This window comes from Zootoca vivipara, chromosome 6, assembly GCF_963506605.1.
Source record: "Zootoca vivipara chromosome 6, rZooViv1.1, whole genome shotgun sequence".
Lineage (NCBI taxonomy): Eukaryota > Metazoa > Chordata > Lepidosauria > Squamata > Lacertidae > Zootoca > Zootoca vivipara.
Genome location: NC_083281.1, coordinates 50,516,306 through 50,530,648, shown reverse-complemented (window position 1 = coordinate 50,530,648; position 14,343 = coordinate 50,516,306). Strand labels below are relative to the sequence as shown.

Genomic DNA, 14,343 nt, shown 5'->3' with positions numbered 1-14,343 from the left:
ACTCAACACTTTCCCATTCCTTCTTAACTCTTTGGATAGAGTGCCCCCCCATTATTGTTGTTAATTTTACAATTCCTGGATTTTTTATGGAACCGAACAGCTCGGGTGCTTCAGAATGTGCCTTCTGTTGCTACAGGGCTATGGGGCTTCACTATTTGACCCCCCCCCCAGGTTGGGATTTTTAAAGTAGTTCTGTGGGTCCCAGGGCACAGAATCACCCCCGATCCTTTCCTTTGTCTAAACAGACCTATTCCCCCCTGACTTTGGAAGGCTGTGCTTCAAGGGTGATACCAGGGGTTTTTTAAGACCTGCGCCTCTTAAGGATTGTTACAGTCCATAACTTCCATTGCTTTCTACAGGGTTGGGGGTTTAAAGCACTGCCACCCCCACCCCACCCTGCAGGCGCTCGGAACTGGCAGCGCCAACAACGCGCCCAGCAATGTGCAGAAGAGAGCACCGAGCATCCTGAGCCAGTGGGTCCCAGTTGTACCAGCACTTTTTTTTTTAAAAAAAGACACCCCCTGAAAATAAGCCACTGTGTGTTTTTTTGAGGGAAAAAAGTTATAAGACGGTGTCTTAAAAAAGGGGAAACACGGTATACATTACATAATTCATCCCCCTCCCATGATATAATACAATATAAACGGACAGTCAACAGAATTCAACACCCTTGCCATTCTTATTCTTCCTCCTCTCTCACATTTTCCCTCCAAGTCACACAAACACCCTCTTACTTAAGACCCCGCTTCACACCTACCTAGGTTCTGCAAAACTACCAGCACGCCTGGAACAGACGGAAATTCAAAGAAAGGGCAAATCCCGGATGTAAGCTTCGTTCAGACCCGGAAGTTGTTATTTCTTGACCGCTCTCGTCACACGGAAACCCCGCCTCTTCTCCTACTGCAGCTGATAGCGCACGAGAATGTGGCAGCTGGTTGGCTGGTTCAAAGCTGAGGGGACGGTTTGGAGGCCGCGGCGGTAGTCGTGAGGTGCTCGTAAGCCGAAAAAGAAGATGTCAAAGAGGCGGCGGCTGAACGCCGAGTAAGTTCGACTTGAGGGTGGGGGGGGGAGTGCCGCTGAGGTAACAGGGGCTGCCCTTTTCCCTCAGAAGAAAGCGAGCCGGGGAAACGGTACGTTGTAAATAAGTCCGTCTATTTTTATCCGGCTCTTCCTCCGAGGAGCTCAGAACGGCCGTTAATATAGTTGGATCCCCATTTCGTACTGGCGACAACCCTGTGAGGTAGGTTAGGGCCGTGAGAGGAAGTCGCAGCCAGTGAGAGCTTCGTGGCCGAGAGGGTTTGAACCCGAGTTTGCGCCTGGAGTGCCGGATGTCGTGCCCTCCTGGTGTTTCAGACTACAACTCCCATCGGCCCTAGCCAGCAGGGATAAAGGGCATAGGAATCCCGCCCCGTAGTCCACAAAGTAATGTCAGTGAGTGGGTTGGAGTGTGGGAAAATGCTGCTGCTCATTGATGAGGATATTTTCCATATTGTTATAGATCTGGGGGTGGGGGTCCCCCTAAACTCTATTAGGATTTTGATTAAATGGGATGTGGATTAAGACACCAAGTGCACAGCTGTGCCAGACAGGGAATTCCTGGGCTGGCCTGTGCAAAGCAACCTGGTGGAGCTACGGCTGTCAAGGGTACAATAGAGGCTGTTAACAAGACAACGGAACTTCTCTCTTGCCCCCCCCCCCCTGTGAACAGAGACTGGGGATTTGGGAGGTTGCCAGGGTAACAGCTCTGGGGGAGGGCTAGGTGAAGAAGAAATATAAAAGAGCTGAGGTCCATCATTTGGAGGGTGCTGACTGCAGGCTACTTATGTTGCTGCCTTTTGGAATGACTATGCTGTAAAATCTGGACTTCCTTCGTGCAGACTGAAGATGTAAATACTGTAGGTAAATAAACCATCTTTCTTAAAGCATGACATTCTCCGCCATGTCTTCTATTCTCCAAAGGGACCCGATGGGCTCTTGCCACCAAGATGCTCGGAGACGCTCTGTTATTTTGCATACTTCAAGCATTTTTATATTCACTAACATTTATAGACCACTTGATTGTAAAAACAAAATACCCTCTTAAGTGGCTTACAAAAATATATCTTCCAACAACTCTCAGAAGAAAGTAGGGTCCGGTGTACACTTATGTTGCACTGCTCTTACAGTATAAAGCCAGTATAAAGTGGCACTTAATAGTGCCAGACTAAAAGTAGGTATCTTGATAGTCCCAGATTCACATCCTCACTCATCTACAGAGCTCACGGAGAGTAACCATGCACCAGTCACTTCCTTTCTCAGCCTGGCCTACTTCACAGAGGTTCTGTGAGGATAAAATTGGGGGGGGGAGAGACATGTGTTTGGAGGAATGGCAAGATAAAAATACAGTCATATCTCTGGTTAAGTACGCTTCAGGTTGATTACTTTCAAGTTAAGTACTCTGCGGACCCTTCTGGAATGGATTAATCCACTTTCCATTACTTTCAATGGGAAAGTTCACTTCGGGTTAAGTACGCATCAGGTTAAGTACGGACTTCCAGAACCAATTAAGTACTTAACCTGAGGTACCACTGTAGAATGTAGATGTAATTGAACTACAGCTTGCATCATCCCTGACTATTGGCGGTGCTGACGGGTTGATGGGAGATGGAGTCCAAAAGGATCTGGAAGGTACCACACTGATTACTCCTGTTGTAATAGTGTGGCCTGTACAGTACTGGCTTCTGAAGCAGGCTGATGCAGCCAAAACACAGGAGAAAATAAGTACATTTAATATCTACCTGTTGTGGATAGGATGATTGATTCACAAGTAGGATCTACTGTATAGTATGACTAGACCTTAAAATCTCAAGTGATGAAGATCTAAATTTGTTGTGATTATCCTGAATTTTGGGGATATGTAGCTATACCACTGAGAGGTTTTTCAACCTATACTTTTTCCAACATAATTTTGTAAATATTACTATCCTACCCTCTTAATTATATTTTCAAAACTCCTAAGCCTCTAAAACTTTAGCTCATCTCGTTTGGAAGGTGTTTCAACCCTGTAATTATTTTTGGGTTGTGGCTGGGGTTTTTGAAGTTTTGTGATGCCATTTTAAGATGAAGCCAGACTTGTAACAGGATTCCAAATGTGGCTGCAACAAATACTTATAGTAGCATTTCAATTCTTGCCATTTATTTTCAATCCCTTTCCTACTAATTCTTAATATTGAATTTAGCTTTTTCACAGCTGCTGTATGCTGTCTATCTTAAGTGTGTAATGCAGGCACCCCCAACATGCAGCCCTCCAGATGTTTTGGCCTACAACTCCCATGACCCCTGGCTAATGGACCAGTGGTCAAGGATGATGGGAATTGTAGTCCAAAACATCTAGAGGGCCGAAGGTTGGGGATGCCTGGTGTAATGTATCTGAATATTTAATCCCTATTTTATTTTGAAGGGGCTTCATTATGGATGAGATAGTAGCTGAATACATTAGAAGAACTGTGCTGCGAATCCCACGTTCTGAAATGGGGAAAATGCTGACCACCTGGGGGTTTCTGTCTGAAACTCAGCTGCAGTCTTTAAACATCCATCAGCTAAAGGAAAACGTATCCCAAGAAGTAGTTAAACTATGTGAGGTGAGAACAGTATTGGAAGGATCATTGTGAAATTCGTACAAATGTCAGTGTTTTTTCTGCATAAAATATATGATGTTACAAAAGTCTCTCCTGGTGTTTAAAGGGAAACATAGTACTGTACTATTTAAGTACTATGACTGTACTATTGGTGGTCTGTGTTTTACAATTACTTTTAATAGGAGTTGGTTTCTTAATACTGAAATCTTTCTCAAGTGCCTTTAATAGAGGACCCACCAGAGCTTTGGGATGATGTCTTCACCCAAATAAGAGGATGAGGCAGTGATGTGAGCACATGGGAGTGTGCGTGATGGAAAAGTAGTGGTCTTTGCAGTGAGAGAATTTTGAATGCACATTTTGTGGGGCACTTTTTTCTTTCATTTATGCCCCATCCTTTTCTGTCACTATAATTCCTTGCATGGGCAATGATGTAGAACAGGCTTCCTAAAACTTGTCCCTCCAGTTGCTTATGGCTTACAACTCCCATGATCCCTAGCTAGCAGGACCAGTGGTCAGGGATGGTGGGAATTGTAGTCTCAAAACATCTGAAGTACCGAGTTTGAGGAAGCCTGATGTAGAAAATAGCACTGGCTTTGGCCTTTGGGGTGCATATCTTCTTGTTCCAGTTCTGAGAACTGGAGCATATCTTCTTGCTCCAGTGCTGGAGTATAGCAGGGCAATGTGATGGAGCTCCTTTTAGCACCTAATCCAGAAATCTGAGCGCTGTGTAACTGGAACACTGGGGACAGGGCCACAAACCCCTCCCACTGACAGTCTTGTTACAAATTGTACATGTTGTATGGGAGATGTGACCTTGGAGCAATTGTGATGTGGTTCACGGATACTTTGGCTGTAGATACATTTTGATTTGTATAATGATTCTGCAGAATGTCAACAAAATCCATGACTGTTGTATCCATTGTTGATCTGTGATGGAGTGCCCCCAGTTTTTTGTCAATGAAGCAACTAATTAACTAATTAATAACTAATACATTTTACAGGTTCATATCTTAATAATAAAACAATATTGTTTTAATACAAATGCAGTTTTTAACCAGATTTGGACATAAGAGTAAGCAATGAACCATGGTTTACTGTGAATGAGTAGCATGCTGGTGCACACAGCTCTTTCACACCCACCCCCTCCTCCATGCTTGGAGAAAACAAATCAGGGCATAGACTTGGTCTTATGTGGGAACGAATGCTCACACATTTACTTACCTGTTTAGCGAAAACAAAGCACTAATGCTGGTTCGCAAGTAATACAAGGTCACTCTTCTACTTTATTTTCTCCTAACATGACATGGAGGGGAGGGGGCTGGTGTGAAGGAGCAGCATGCACCAGTACATTTGGAAAAAGCTATGGCTTACCATTGTATGCAATTTGGGCCTATATAATATCGTCTAACTTTTTTGATTAGTTGTTCTTATTGTCTTGAAGGAAAACCATGCAACTATTCAGCATGCAGCAGATCTAGACATAATTTGTAAGTGAAGTGTTTTATATTTTGTTGTTGTTGTTGTGATTAGTTTCTGTATTAGTATAAACCAGTTAGATTTTGGATAAACACTCAGCACTTCCTTTTGATTAGATTAATATTTGTCTTGTCGGGGAAAAATAAATCATTTAACTTTTAGATAATACAAGGTAGTGATCACTCCCCTTTCCTCTTAATTTGATGGTATTATTTTCATTACACAGTGATACTAGGCCCAGCTATCCATGTACCATCTTCAGAAGGCAAGAGTCCTCACCAACCCAGTAATTGTGTTTAGCCATTAATCTTATTCCCCAAATGAACATTCCCAAAGCAAAGAAGTTTCTACTAGACTAAGATTTCATTGCTTTGCAGTATAGTAGCTTGAATTACATTTAGAGCTAGATAAGGGAATGGGATGCTCTTTTCAACTTAATCCTCTATTTACAAGTGTCACTATTTAATTTGGCTTACTGCCACAAGTGTTTATAGGATTACAGTACTATTAAATGGCATTTGCATAACTCACTAAATACAAGCTTGGATATTTGTCAGAATCTGAAGATTTGAATTCCTTTGTGATCTGAAATCAGTAGTATTTGGTAAACATTGCATTGTAGCTATTTATAGTTTACATTGTGAAAAGTTAAAATGTAACTACCCCAGATCATGCATTGATTTCTAGTTTGCTTCAATTTTTGAAAAGTAAATGGAGATTGAAAGAATCTATATCCAATGTCAAGTTAAGGAACCATAATTTCGCCTCCTCTCTTAATTTGGAATAAATGTTTGGGTAAATATTTGATCTTAACTTTATTGTATTCATATTTCTTGTAAGCTGCTTTTGAGGTAGAAATAGCAATAAGAAGAAATAACTCAACTAGTCACTTGCAGGTTGGATTTGGCTCCTGAAGAAATTTTGGGCACAAATGGCCCTACGCAAATATAATCAGAATGATATTAAGATTTGCTGACAATTATACTTGTTAGGAAAGTAAACTTTGGCTGCATGAAGGGATGAGGAAAGTGGGAGTACCTGTGTACAGTATTGTTTAGTAAGCCAAAATGTATGACTTATCTGCAAATGTGGCCAGTGAGAATAGTATGTATCTGCACTATTTGGAAATCTGTTTATCTCTTACCATTTGAAAACACATGTCCTATTCCTGTGAAGCTCTTAATTGTTGGATGGAACCAGTATTATTATATGGAAACTGATCATCCATGAAAAGGGTTGGGTTGGATTGTTCTAATCTCTAGAATGTGTAATAGATATCGGTTTCCAAGCATACAGAACTTAGCCATCCTTTGTGTAACAAAGAGCAAATCTGTTAACTAATCAGCAATATGAAACATGAAATTCCTGGATTGTGTAGGGAGGAGTTGCTAGTTTATGATAACAATTTTGGATTCTTGTGTTAATAAGCAATGCTGTTTATTGTCAAATATTTTTCCTCAGACAACCACACATATCGGGACAAAAAGCTTTGGACTGTTTATCAAATGACAAGAGAAGAAGGTAAGTGTTTACTGTATAATTATCAAAAGCATGGTATAAATAAGTGAAGTGCCCAGTTATCTGTAATAGTCTAATTTTGCTTATCCTCACTTTAAAGTAGATTATGTCAGCTATCTTATAAAACTTGCTGGAAACCTCTAAAATTTCGCTGTTTTTCTTGCAGACTTTTGACTGTTTAGCAGAGCTCAAAGGGTTGGGTTTTTCTTAATGCTACTTAAAGACCAAGATATACTTCTTCCTTCCATAATAAAACATTTCCCCCAGGAAATGAACAGAGCACTCTAACTGGGATGTGTATATGTATGGATCCACCACCACATCCTAAGCCTCACCAACTCATGCCAGCCAGGGTGGCGGATTAGTTTTCATTACACCAGCTCTAGACTTGCTTTGAGGAAAGAGCAACTTTACTATGCCCTTTCCAGAAATATTGTCTACAGCAGCTATTCCATCCTAAAGGAGAAGGTACTGTGGGGTCTTTCCATGAACTCTGCTGGAAGACCAGAAACTTTTGGCCCCTTCTCTCCTTGAATTCCCATGATTCCAGCTAATTGATAGAAGAACTGAGAAACAGTGACTAAATTTTATTTCTTTCCCAACCCTTTTTCGTTTGTATTTCATATTTTTTTATTGCATTCCTGAGGGTAGGGATGTGAGACAGTCTCAGAAATGTTTTTTGACTAAAGGGCAGGGTATTAAAATTATTAATAATAAATAAATAATAATTTAGTATTTTGCATGATTGAACTAAAATAATGCAAGTTATGTTTGGAATGAAGCTTATTTTAAAATGTTTTATTTTATTGGCAGGTGATGAATATGACATTTTTGACTTGGTAGAGTTTAAAAAGAAATTTAAAAGAAGTCTTCAGTCAGCTTTGAAAAATGTGAGAATAAACAATGCTAATATTTTGGGTTCTCTTAAATGTTTTGTTATCCTGTTGTATAAAAATAATGTAAATTTATAGTAATTTGAAACTAAAAGGAGAAATGTCTACCATCTATCCTATTTAGCAGTGATCCTTCAGGGGTTTGTTTTTTTTTAAAAAAAAATGCAGTAGTTAGTATCATATTGGGAAGGTAATTAGGTGTGCTTCATATCTCATAACTTCTTTGTATACATTGTATAAACCATTGTGTTAAAGTAGTTCATGATGTGTTTGCTGTCTCTTGTAACACACATGTAAGAAACAACTATGTCTATACTTCTTGGCCTTTAGATATAGGGTTCTCACTACTTTGAGTGCCCACTTCTGCCAGCTAGACTGCAATATATTTTTTTCCTTTATCTTTACTTCAGGTAACTATCAGCTTTAAAGAGTTTGAAGACAATGTAATTTGGATTCGCATTGCATGGGGAACACAGTATACAAAGCCCAATCAATACAAGCCATCCTATGTAGCTTACATTTCACAGGCTCCTTATGTCTTCATATCCAACTCTAGATATAGGAACTGCATACCGTTACTTTTGCAGGTAAATTCATGTCTGGTAAAGATTTGTTTTTCTGTCATTTTCAAGGTAATTTCTAAACTTAGATTTAGTAAGAGTGAATGAACAAGCAATTGGAAATTACAGTACTCCTCAGTTGCATGATATCCTACAGAGGTGTATACTCTGAAATTAAATATCAAATTCCAATTCTAAAACAGAAATAATGGAACAACTCCTTCAACTTCAACTAAACTAGGACCTCCACTTTTAATTAAAGGCCCTGCTGATTGCTGCCAGTTACAATGACATCCATGAAATGGACCTCCGAAGCCATTGTTTAGACTCCCTTAAAGATATTTTACTTAAGCGATATAGCCAGGTGAGTTATTTAAGTGTACTATTCTAAGTCAAATCTTGGGTTTTTAAAAAAAATCTTAGGCCTGGTTCTAAAATTCTCAGGAGGTAAGGAAATTTTCTCCTTCAAAGAGATTGCTTATAGTACTACAGAGCTGTATAGTTTTACAATCAGGAAGAGAGAATAAGGGCCAGAATTAGTTTCCCTCCTGCTTTTAGAGCCATTATGGAGTTTTTATCATTTCTGTCTGTTATCACTTAATCTCAAAATATGCCATTGGACTGCTTTGCATTACATGCTAAGCCAAACCTTGCTAAGTCACTTTGCTCCTCCCCTGTCCTTTTTGCTATTGTGCTAAGCCAAGGTTTGGCTTGATGTGTTGTCTGAACTGCGGCTTGTGGTTAAGATGGTTTGTTCTTGGCTACATTTCGTGGTTATTGAAGAGTGAGTTTAGCCAAGGGTCCTTCACTGAGCACTGGCAAGAAGGAAAAATACTTGGTTTAGTCTAATGTTCAAAGCAGAGGTGGTGGTTTGTTTAGAGAAAAACAAACCACAACAAGAAGTCAGCATTTTTAATATAAATCAGTTTGCAGTTTTGTGATGCTAAGCCAGTGATTTGGTTTGTTTCTTCATAAACTAGGAGGAGGAGCAAAACAGCCCTGATGGATTCATTAAGCATAATATATAGTTAACAGTTTCTCATGGCATGCAAACTGGGTCTTAAGTTAATGAACTTGGAATATTGGTTGTATACAAAGACCTACTTGGAGTAGACCCATTGAAATTGATGCACCTAATTTAGTCATGCCCATTCACTTCAGTGGGTCTTCTCTAAGTAGGACAAGCATTGAATGCAATGCAGTTTCATACTCATTAGAGGCAAAAATACACTAACAATGTTCTATCACTATTCTCTGTCTCCATGGACCCCCTCCTCCAGAAATTTCAAACTCATCACCCACAACCTCTACAGGAACGAAATTGCATTCTGCAAAGAGGTATCCATAATATCTTGGTTTAAAACTCTATATAGCAAAACAGTTTATTTAAATATTAAAAAGTCTGGCCATTGTAAGGAGGCCCATGTTTACCACATGACTATCTATTTTGGGGTGCCCATATCGTGTGTGTGTGTGTGTGTGTGTGCACGCACACAGGAGGTGGCTCAGCAAGTTGTGCACTAGTTGGAGAGGTTTATCAATCTTCTAAAATATTTCAATAAATATTCAGAAACTTCAAATAGTGGCTAATGTTTGTCTTGCATGCATTAAACTCACAGCTGGAAGTTCATAGCTTTCTCTGGTGTTGATGTGTCCACTTTTAGTATGTTTGTTATGGAGTAAATGAATTGGGGGGGGGGGGCACTGCAGCACAATGACCTTTACATCTTTGGAATTCTGTTCAGTTCTGAATGCCACTTTGAAAAGGATAATATTTTACATGAGATTTTATATGGTTCTGTGCTTTCAGTGGATCCAAATATAGTTAAGGAAGATAAACTTAAAAATGAAAGAATTGAAAGAATTAATGAGGAAGTCTTTGGTGATGGTCCTCAGCCAAAACTAGAGTTTGCACAATACAAGGTAAAATCATATTTAATGCATATTATATAAATTTAATGCACAAATATACATTTATTATGTATATGTATTCTATAGAATTTATTTTTGCACAAAACAGTACTTAGGGCTGAAATGTCAGTTAACTACTTAGATTAATTGAATAAGACTATTTGATCAACTGAAAAAGGTGTCATTAATCAGATTAAAAAGAAATACGGGAATATATGAAACTATATGGTAGGCAGCATCTCAGGGGAGGTACTCCCCTGTGTAAGATGCACAAACAAGTTCAGTTTTTATTCTGTTTATTCTATTACTACTTCAATCCCATTTGTTTACTCAGAAGTAAGTTCCTATGTTCAGTTAGAATTATTTGTGGCCTAAAATTCATATAATTGACTAAGTTTTCTATTTCTGTAGCAGCCCTGCAATTTTAAGATAGGCCAACTGTTACGAGTGCATATTTCATTGTACTAACTGAAAGAGTGTTTATTTGTTCCTCAGTGTTGCTTGCATGAGTCCATTCTAATACTGTATAGACTGCTTGAAATACAGTCTAAAACCCTGAGCTTAATTGGCTTACTTTTCTTAAATGAACTATTTTACAAACACACACACACACGGGATTTCCAGCCATGCATGCAGATCATTACGCTGTATACAGAATGGTGATATTCCTTAGATGTTGTAACTCAGGCATCCCCAAACTGCGGCCCTCCAGATGTTTTGGCCTACAACTCCCATGATCCCTAGCTAACAGGACCAGTGGTCAGGGATGATGGGAATTGTAGTCCAAAACATCTGGAGGGCCGAAGTTTGGGGATGCCTGTTGTAACTGATACATCATGGTCTTGAAATATTAAAGTACTTTTCTCAATTCACGACAACCCCAGAGGGTAGTGTACTGAGACTCAAGTAATTCTTACGCTTTTTAATTGAGCCAATACTGTAGCAATACTGAGACAGTAAATTAGAATATGTAGCTTAGTGCAGTGGTAAAAATGCAATCAAAATTGCTGCAGGTGTTTCGGGTTCTTTAAAACTATGAATGAGGCTGTTTTAGGCATTGTTGTCTATTTGCCACAGGGGGGCACTCTTTGATTATTTTAAATGCACATCTATTGAACCTGTTTTCTTTCATGTCTTTGTCACAGAAGGCCCAAGTAAAGCAGTTTTGTGGTGCAATACAGGCAGAATTCCATCAGAGTGATATAGTTCTCCATATGTTGGGCTCAAGCTTAATTGATTGGCTGTGTGTGTGTGTACACAAATACTTAAGAAAACAGAAGTACTGAAGCTTAATTGATTGGCTGTGTGTGTGTGTGTACACAAATACTTAAGAAAACAGAAGGGGAACAGTTTTGTAAAATCTGTTTGTAGATTTCTTAAAGAAAATGCATAAAGCTCTTTTAAAATGAGGTGCGGGAAAGGATAACTGTTGAATTCTGAGAGCAGGGAATTAATGGACCACTATGGTATCTTAAACCAAGATCCTGGTATCTTAAACCAGGATCCTGAGTGTAATAATCTGTTGGCTGAAAATGAAGTGTAGTTTTAGCACTTTGAACTGTAAAAATAATTATCTGCTTATTATAAGGTACAAAGAACTCTTTTTTATAAACCCATTTATTGATTTGACTTACAGCTTGAGACTATGTTCAGAAATGAACAAGAAAATGGTATCTTGAAAAATAAAGAGGGATTTAGATGTTTGGTGAAGTTTTCTAGTCCTCATCTTTTAGAGTCACTGAAATCCCTAGCACCTGCCGGTAAGTGTTGCAGTATCTGAGAATGCACACTCATAGTATTATGTTTTGTATGCTTATCTGGTGCATAAGGATTCCATAGAAGCAGTATTTCCTGGTTTTCAATACCACCACTGCCAAACTTATTTTTAATTTTTCAGTGTTTAAAAACTTGTTTGCCTTGATGTGGGTTACCTGTAGGAGGTTCAGTAGCACGGTTATACTTCATTTATGTATCCCCCTGATGCCTTCAGTTTTATATTTTTATATTTGCATTGAGAAATGTTTTTCTTTCTGACTATCAGTCGAATAAAGTATTTTGATTTGATTTGATTTGAAAAACTGGTTTACGTTTTAAATGACAGCTCAGACAAATGGCAAAATATACTCTGTTTCACTTGTCAGTACAGTGGAACATCTACTTACGGACGTAATCAGTTCTAGAGGTCCATCCGTAAGTCGATCCAGGTCGCTGGTAGAAGCGCCGTTGTGCACAGACGCATTTGGCGGCAGTGCGCTTCTGCGCATGTGCAGACAGCGGCAGCCGCTTCTGCACATGCACAAATCACAGCAAACCCGATATTTACTTCTGGGTTTGCCGTGGTTGCAACTTGGATCAGGTCCAAGTAGAGGCAATTGTAAGTATAGGTTCCACTGTATTTAAGTGCCAAAAATTGATTTGAGGAATATTGGCTGTTCCAACATTCCAGCATAAGCTAAGATGCAGGCAAATGACTCCATAATACCATCAGAGCACTGCAGCTGAATGTTAGTACTTCAGTTCCTATTGCTTGACTTGCACAGGGGAGTAAGAAACGGAAGTGTATCTAACTATGCTAGCAGGAGACATTAGGGGCTGAACTTGACTAATGGTCCCCTAGTGTGGGGTAGGGAACTGTTGGACCAACCCCCATGACATCTAATAAGTAAGGCAAATTATGAGAGTAAAGGTAAAGGGACCCCTAACCATTAGGTCCAGTCGCGGACAACTCTGGGGATGCGGCGCTCATCTCGCTTTACTGGCCAAGGGAGCCAGCATACAGCTTCCGGGTCATGTGGCCAGCATGACTAAGCCGCTTCTGGCGAACCGGTGCAGTGCACGGAAACGCCGTTTACCTTCCTGCCGGAGCGGTACCTCTTTATCTACTTGCACTTCTTGCTTTCGAACTGCTAGGTTGGCAGGAGCAGGGACCGAGCAACGGGAACTCACCCCGTCGCGGGGATTCGAACTGCTGACCTTCTGATCAGCAAGCCCTAGGCTCTGTGGTTTAACCCACAGCACCACATGCTTATGAAAGTAAGCATTAGTAATTATGGGTCATGTGTTCTCCAGTCCTGGTCTAGTGTAACATGCAGAGGATTATAGACTATTATAGTGATCTAGAATAAAATGCAAGTGCATAAACCAGGTGAAGAGCTGTGTTTAAAACAGTGTTCCTCAACCTTGGGCCTCCAGCTGTTTTGGGACTACAACTCCCATCATCCTTAGCTAGCAGGACCAGTGGTCGGGGATGATGGGAGTTGTAGTTCCAAAACAGCTGGAGGCCCAAGGTTGAGGAACACTGGTTTAAAAGGCTTATGTGACCCTTTAAAGGCAGGTCCCACCAAACTGTTTTGTTCTTCAGACAGCTGTACTTTCAAGGCAATATGGAACCATATGCAAAACTTACACAGAACTTATTCTAATTGTGTTTTCTTCTCATTCTAGGGCTGGCAGATGTTCCCCCTTCACCATTACTTACTTGCATCACCCAAAAAGCCAGGAACTATTTTAGAATTAATGATAGAAAAAGTGCACTATCACAAACCCTTGCAAGCTAATGGCATTTTTAGACAAAGGAGTGGATTACTTATTTCTCTTCAGCAAAAGAAAACAACATGGAATCTATTCCCATAAACTTCTTACAATTCAGTTGGTCAGATTACAATATGACATCTTAGCAGGCTTTAGCCTGCTAGCTGGTGTGACCTGTTGACCAGAGTCTGTGTGTACTTGCAGGACAATGAGTAGGTGGACTTCTTTAGCAAATAAATGAAGTTAGATGTAATATTGAAGTGCTTGATTGTTTAAGCAAATGAAACTTTTACTTATTTTTTAACTTTTCAGGCAACCTTTTAAAATTCTTATTGATATGGTATTAAAATTATATTAAACATGGTGCTTATAATATTAGTTTTTAAAATAGCTGTGTGATTAAATACATGAAAGCTTATAACTGCTTGTGTCCGTTTTTTCACAGGAGTAAATAAAGCTATTGCATTTTACTGCCACTTCCCATTTAATACAGTAGTGTGCTTATCGAAAAACTGGAATTAGTGATGCATTTCCTTGTTCTATTGTCCAGTAGCTCACACATTCTTGCTGTTTTACCCCCAAATGTAGTCATCAGTAGTGATAGTGATATGATGCATACAAAACTTGTGTACAGTATAATGATTCCCTGATTCAAAGCACTGCAAAATCTGAGCCTGTAACTGGCCCCATTCTACTGGTAGTATCTCTTTTATATCAAGTATGTGTGCCTCTGTTGAATTAGAATCAGATTTCCAAAGAAGGCTGAGAGCATATTTTAGAGCAGGGGTCCCCAGACTACGGCCCGGGGGCCGGATGCGGCCCAATTGGCCTGCCAAT

At 39.7% G+C, this 14,343-nt stretch overlaps 2 protein-coding genes across 4 annotated transcripts in view; one reads left to right on the top strand and one right to left on the bottom strand.

The window, feature by feature from the left end:
* CMC2 (C-X9-C motif containing 2) overlaps nt 1-898 on the bottom strand; it is a 16,482-nt gene extending 15,584 nt beyond the window's left edge. The window contains exon 1 of one of the 2 annotated variants that reach the window (XM_060275965.1): nt 758-898. The gene's annotated coding sequence lies outside the window, so the exon portion shown is untranslated. The remainder of the gene's footprint in view (nt 1-757) is intronic. The other variant, XM_035119911.2, reaches the window with a different exon arrangement.
* CENPN (centromere protein N) lies at nt 891-14,343 on the top strand. Of its 2 annotated transcripts, XM_035119909.2 has the most exons (11): nt 891-1,041; nt 3,440-3,620; nt 5,059-5,104; nt 6,555-6,614; nt 7,425-7,501; nt 7,915-8,091; nt 8,327-8,428; nt 9,345-9,402; nt 9,875-9,987; nt 11,612-11,735; nt 13,420-14,341. In XM_035119909.2, exons 1-11 carry the CDS (start codon nt 1,013-1,015, stop codon nt 13,530-13,532), a joined length of 1,080 nt encoding a protein of 359 aa, XP_034975800.1. In that variant the 5' UTR covers nt 891-1,012; the 3' UTR covers nt 13,533-14,341. The 2 variants fall into 2 exon arrangements, with proteins under 2 accessions (XP_034975800.1, XP_034975801.1); XM_035119910.2 differs by lacking the exon at nt 8,327-8,428 and having other exon boundaries at nt 13,420-14,343.

What these genes read in the sequence shown, in the direction of transcription:
- CENPN (XM_035119909.2), top strand. Translation starts at nt 1,013, where the DNA reads ATGTCAAAGAGGCGGCGGCTGAACGCCGA. An exon ending in AGCAGATCTAGACATAATTT is followed by an intron (nt 5,105 to 6,554) that starts GTAAGTGAAGTG and finishes ATTTTTCCTCAG; the next exon opens with ACAACCACACATATCGGGAC. An exon ending in GCATACCGTTACTTTTGCAG is followed by an intron (nt 8,092 to 8,326) that starts GTAAATTCATGT and finishes TTTTAATTAAAG; the next exon opens with GCCCTGCTGATTGCTGCCAG.